Source organism: Hordeum vulgare, chromosome 5H (genome assembly GCF_904849725.1).
Source record: "Hordeum vulgare subsp. vulgare chromosome 5H, MorexV3_pseudomolecules_assembly, whole genome shotgun sequence".
NCBI lineage: Eukaryota > Viridiplantae > Streptophyta > Magnoliopsida > Poales > Poaceae > Hordeum > Hordeum vulgare.
The window spans coordinates 364,013,768-364,020,270 of NC_058522.1; the positions used below are offsets into that span (position 1 = coordinate 364,013,768).

General features: G+C 46.6%; 1 protein-coding gene across 1 annotated transcript; it reads left to right on the forward strand.

The window, feature by feature from the left end:
• The first annotated feature begins 5,085 nt into the window (after positions 1 to 5,085).
• Positions 5,086 to 5,857, forward strand: LOC123396718 (putative protein TPRXL). Its single transcript, XM_045091571.1, has 2 exons — positions 5,086 to 5,188; positions 5,235 to 5,857. The coding sequence occupies exons 1-2, from the start codon at positions 5,086 to 5,088 to the stop codon at positions 5,855 to 5,857; spliced, it is 726 nt and encodes a 241-aa protein (XP_044947506.1).
• The last annotated feature ends 646 nt before the right edge of the window (positions 5,858 to 6,503 follow it).

Sequence of the window (6,503 nt, forward strand, 5' to 3'; positions counted from 1 at the left end):
ACAATTTTATCTTTATCTTGATAAGTCACTGCATTTTGTATTTTTTGCTCTGTGGTTCAGTTTGAGAGATCAAATAGTTACTGTAGGAAACTTATCTATGAGTCATGCAGATTCAATTAGTTTTTATGTGACAGTGCATATGTTATTGTTGCTATGAGTCTGCTGGACATCAACTTCCCCAGTTAGCTTCATCGAGAGGCAAAAGGGTGGATTTCACCAAGAAATAAAAATGGAGAACAGGCCATAAGTGCTACTACCAACAGCCTCAAATGAGAATATGGATACTTTTCGTGATATCTGCGCAATATTTCAAATGTTTTAGCAAGTGTCTTATCATGTAACGTGAATACCAGATTACTATTAATATGAGTAGTATACATGGTTTAGAAAAGAGTAAACAATATTACTTACTATTACAGTGGATATCGTCTTTTTCCAGGCCTAAGATTAAAGAACAAGTGAGGTATTCTGACCAACGCCGTGAGGAGATTGACAAACTTGTAGAAGTGAAGGCTCATTTTTCATAGGCGAAGAAAGGCCGCACAAAACTTCGAGAAGGTGCATGTTTATTGTACTTTCAGTATGATAGTTACTGATTTCTATGGGGTTATTTCTGAAACTTCGGCTTGTTTGTTACTTCCTTACAAGTTGTAACCTAACCTTGAACTGTTTTGGTGAATGGTTGTACATAGTAAATTTTGGTGATGTATTTTGGAATAATGAGTGTTAGAGCATATATCTCCATATGTGGTTTTGGTAATTGATGACAATTCCTATGGACTAATGGTTGCCTTAAGATACATTTATAGGATTTGTCCATAGGCACTTCTTCAAGTCCATCTGTTGGGTTCAAGGAGTTTATATGATGACCAAGATGGTATTCAAGGTATTATCCAAAGAATGGTCATAGAGACACATGGTTGATCAAGATCTCAGACAAAGAGTAAATCAAGATGATCAACACACAAGGATTTGTCCATAGGCACTTCTTGAAGTCCATATGTTGGGTTCAAGGAGTTTATATGATGACCAAGATGGTATTCAAGGTATTATCCAAAGAATGGTCATAGAGACACATGGTTGATCAAGATCTCAGACAAAGAGTAAATCAAGATGATCAACACACAAGGATTTGTCCATAGGCACTTCTTGAAGTCCATCTGTTGGGTTCAAGGAGTTTATATGATGACCAAGATGGTATTCAAGGTATTATCCAAAGAATGGTCATAGAGACACATGGTTGATCAAGATCTCAGACAAAGAGTAAATCAAGATGATCAACACACAAAGCGTACAGGATGTACCGAGAAGGATCAAGTGATCCCATGGTATGGTAAGCATTGTCCATTACGTATTTGTGTACTAACCCATGGTCTTCGTGAGAGTTCTATGTGGGGGTTAGGTGTGTTTCCATGGGCTTGCGTCAAAGGGAAGATCTCATACAACCCATGAGCAAATCAAGATGATCAACACACAAAGCGTACAAGATGTACCGAGAGGGATCAAGTGATCCCATGGTATGGTAAGCATTGTCCATTACGTATTTGTGTACTAACCCATGGTCTTCGTGAGAGTTCTATGTGGGGGTTAGGTATGTTTCCATGGGCTTGCGTCAAAGGGAAGATCTCATACAACCGATGAAGTATGACGTCAAGTTGTGATCGTCATCAAGATTGCGATGTGCAAGTTCAAGTGGATCAGCACGAAGATATCATACTTGAAGCTTGATGTCCATTGCGGTGGCAATGGACTTGTGAAGATATGCTGAAGAGTGGCTCACCCATAGTGAGTATGGGGGAGCAATCAACTAGTCTTCATCAAGCCAACATAATCAAGAAAGGTGGTCCATCTTGAGGAAGCCAAGATCATCATCATCTAGCTCAAGAGGACGAGGTGCAAGGTATAGGTTTGCCCTTGATAGGTTTTATGTTTAGGATAGATTGTTGTACTATCAAGGGGGCTCTCAAGTGAGTAGCTTGATCGTATCGTTCGTTGAGAGCTCAAACCATTTGCATCCTTGCATCATACTTCTTTGTTCTTATTTGGTGTTTCTCTTTGTGAGTTTTAGAGCTTATGGTCATCTTCATGACAAGCTCGAGTTCATCGAAAACGGAGTCCATATGCCACTACTATGACGTTTTCGATGTTGGAGTTTTTGCCGGTTCTTCATTCTTAGAGGACTCACATCTTTATATCATTGGCATATTCATAGCCCTTGTCGTCCTGAATCCAACAAGCTTGGGTTTGCTCGATTCGGAGCTCGTATGCGAAAGTTATGGCTGTTTCAGTGGCGAGCGGTAGTACTGCTGGACCTAGCGGTAGTACCGTTGGAGTTGGCGGTAGTACCGCTGGCCCTAGCGGTAGTATCGCTGACTGGCGGTAGTACCGCCCCTGGTCAGCGGTAGTACCGCTCCAGGAGCTTAGTACCGCCAGCTGCCTAGCGGTTGTTCATGGACGGACCTTTTTGCGAAGACTTTCTTGGCAGTGGTAGTGCCGTTGCACTACCAGGGGCCCAGCGGTAATACCGCTCGGGCCAGCGGTAGTACCGCTGGAGTGCCAGCGGTAGTACAGTTGCAGCCAGCGGTAGTACTGCTGGAGCTCGGGCAGAAAGTGGGGGTAACGGTCTGATTCCTTCCCCTACTATATAAAGGGGGTCTTCTTCCCCCTTGGTCTTATCCATCCGTTGAGCTCTTGTTCTACCTCCATTGTTGACATTCTTAGAGCTTGCTTACTCTCAATCCCTCCAATGATTCTTTCTTGTTCTTGAGGGAAAAGAGAGAGGAGATCTAGATCCACATCTCCACCAATCACTTTCTCCTCTATGTGAGGGGAACCCCTTGGATCTTGATCTTGGAGTTCTTTGTGAGCTCCTTGTTCTTCCTCTCATATTTCTCCATAGCTTTTGTTGTTGTGGAGGGATTTGAGTGTGAGGGACTTGACCACTTCGTGTGTTCTTGCCATTGCATTAGTTGCATCGGTTTGAGTTCTCCACGGTGATACGTGGAAGTGACAAGTTGAGAAGCTTACTACCTTTGGTACTTAATACCCTTGATATTGTTCTTCGTGGATGCTTTGGCGTCCTAGAAGCTTGGTGGTGTCTTGGAGCTCAATCATTGTGGTGTGAAGCTCCGGGAAGCATCGGGGTCTCCAATTAGGTTGTGGAGATTGCCCCGAGAAATTTGTACGGGTACCGGTAACCGCCCCCAAGGGTTGCCACGTGTACGGGTTCGGTGACCGCCCTCAAGGGTTGCCATTTGTACGGGTTTGGTGACCGCCCTCAAGGGTCCCTTAGTGGAATCACGGCATCTTGCATTGTGCGAGGGCGTGAGGAGATTACGGTGGCCTTAGTGGCATCTTGGGGAGCATTGTGCCTCCACACCGCTCTAACGGAGATTAGCATCCGCAAGGGTGTGAACTTCGGGATACATCATCGTCTCCCCGTGCCTCGGCTATCTCTTACCCGAACCCTTTACTTATGCACTTTACTTTGTGATAGACATATTGTTTATTGTAATATATCTTGCTATCACTTAGTTGTTTATATTGCTTAGCATAAGTTGTTGGTGCACATAGGTGACCCTAGTTGTTTGTAGGTTTTGTGCTTGACATATTAAACGTTAGTTTTATTCCGCATCTGTTCAAGCCTAAACCTTAATTATTTTAAAGCGCCTATTCACCCCCCCCCCCTCTAGACGACATCCACGTCCTTTTCAATGAGGTTTCTAAGGTCAATTAGTATGGCACAAACGGTGATGATCTTGAACGCATGTATGCTTTCTTAAATTGGATTGATTTGCCTTCTAGGAACAAACGCAATCGGCACTACTACATTACTGAAGTCTGCACATGTTGTTTTGAGGGGATCGGAGGAGTTGCTAGCATGCCATAAAATTGTGCATACCTTCTCTAAAATCATTCTCGTTTCATTCATTGCTTCACATCACCGAGTTATTGGTTCGATTGAGGTATGTATCATTTTTTAGATGATGAAAGACTTGTATCTAAACTTCTAAAGAGACATGCTATGTGAGATAACTATGTACTGTATTTGATTAATTGTTGTGTAAGCTCTGTAGTTCAGAAAATATCTTGTTTCTTTCATCATGTGGTCAACATAATGAATAAACAGAAGAGAACATTTATCATTTAGTTCAGCAATATCATATTTTACGTGTTGATCTTTTATTCATGTTTAGAAATTTTCGATATTAAATTTATCATTTCATAAATAAACTATGACTTTGAAGGTTGTTGATTTTATATTATTCTTGGCCTAATTCCATCACATTATTAACAAGCTTATTGCTTCTAAGAAGTGCACCAACGTAACAAGCTTCTATAGTTTGTACTTTTTGGTACAGTCCAAGCTTGTTTGCACTACTGAATGTCGTTCCATTTAACTCCATGTGCTGTTTGATAAAATTGATTCACGTTTTACATCCAAAAGTTGTATTCTTTCACACTCCAAAATGCAACCCAATAGTTCTTCATGCATTTTGTTTTATAGTAACACTACCATATTATATATTGCCAATAATCAATAACACAGGCTTTCTTTTTTACTTTATATGTAGGCCTGTAGATGGTAATGTTTGATCAATGAACGGTAATTTCGGTTTCAGTTTGATTTACGCTATGAATCAACTTTCCCTGACTTTTAAAACATAAGTTGATATTTATATTTTCACGATTTTGGGTGGGGTGTGGGTGGGGGTTAATATTTGCCAGTCTATCTCTACTATTAAAGGGGGATCTCTACTATTAAAGGGGATCTGCCGTCGTGATGGTTCGACCAGAGCGATGGTTTGACCTACAGCTAGCCTTTCCACCGATTTTTTTAAATCCCTCCATAAACCAGTCGATAAACCAGCCGATTAGTTTAATAAAAACCCGTCGCTAGCACAGCCAAACATAAGGGTTTAATAAAAAAAACCACTGAAACCTGCTAACGCACGCACGCACGTCCTGGCGATCCACCCCTGTGGCTACGATTCAACTTGCGGCCCAACAGTCCCTCGCCCCTTTCTCTTCCTCTCCCTCCCTGAGCGCAACCGCCCCCCCCAAATCCCTCGCTCGCCGCCCCCGATGACGCGTCGAAGCCACCACGCCCCGCCGCCGTCCCCCCGCATTACGACGCCTACGAGGAGCGCCGCCTCGCCGAGGAGGTGCTCTACCTGCACTCCCTCTGGCACAATGGCCTACCCCCACCTCGGCTCCCGCGCCAACTGCCGGAGGGTGCCGCCCCACCCGCGCTCGCCCCACCCAACGGAAGCGCCGCAGGATTCAGCGCCCCGCCGCGGAGCCCGAGGGACCCGGCGCCGACTGGCCCCTCGCGCCCGCCTCCCCGTCCCCCGCATCCTGGCCCGAGGCCGCCCCCTCCTCCCCCGCGCCCAGGCCGCCACCAAAGCCGCAGCCTTCCCCTGCCTCGCTCGCGCAGCGGGACGCCCTCCGCGCCGTCGAGGAGTTCTTCTCCGGGCGCGGCTCCTCGGACGAGGACGGCGAGGATGAGGGCTCCGAGCCAGAGGACGGAGGGGACGCGACAACGGGGTTCTTCCTCGGCCTGTTCAAGCGGGATGCTGCGCTACGGAGTACTACGAGCGGAGCCACGAGGAGGGCATCAACCTCGTGCACCACGCCCGCGACGCCAAGCACTGCGGGAGGCTGCTGGCGCACCGCGCGCTCGTCGCCGTCGTCTGCCGCATGCTCGGCTGGGACGTCAAACGGCTGCCCAGCATCGTCATCGATCCCGGCGGCACGCTCGGCCAGGCCCTCCTCGTCAGGTTGTAAGATTGCATCACCGACCAGCGAGTTCTATTTGCCATGTGATGATAAGCAACGAAAAATACTCATGGATTAATTTTTCTCCGGTCAATAGCAAGTAATTCAACTGTCCAGAAAGCATGATTAGCAGAGGATTAGAGTGAACAAACACAGATCCATGTTCGTACGACGCCCGCCGCCGGCGCAACCCCGCTCGACGTCCTCCTTCCCGTCTCCCTCTCCTATGGCGCACGACACCTACGGCCAAACCCGCCCTTGTACCGTCTCCTATAGTCCTATGTCGTTGGTGCAACCTCCCTTCGAACTGCTTGCCGACGAATTGGCCCGCCCATAGGCCTCTCCTACGACGTCGGCCTCCATCCTAGCCCTCCGCCATCTCCTGTGGTGCATGGCACCCGCCCTTCTGCATCTCCTATGGCCTGCCGCGCCCATCCGTCCGCTTCTCCTGTGGCGCACGGCTGTTGCTGCTCGACATCTGGAACAACACCGCAGGGTGGCCCTGCCACGCCTTCATCACGTACATCATCGGTAATTCCTTTGCTTCAAGCTTTTTCTGTTTGATTTGATACACAGTGCGTCAAATTCGAAATTCTGAAGGCTATGGCTGGAATTACCGTTCCGTTCTCATGTCCCTCGTGACTCTACCAGGTCTTTGCATCTTCAATGATTCATCCCTGGAGCCATATGATCTGTCATATGATGACACTGATTTGTAGAACAAT

Coding starts and splice junctions, on each gene's coding strand:
- LOC123396718 (XM_045091571.1), top strand. CDS start 5,086: ATGACGCGTCGAAGCCACCACGCCCCGCCGCCGTCCCCCCGCATTACG. Junction 5,189..5,234: donor CTCTACCTGCACTCCCTCTG/GCACAATGGCCT, acceptor CAACTGCCGGAG/GGTGCCGCCCCACCCGCGCT.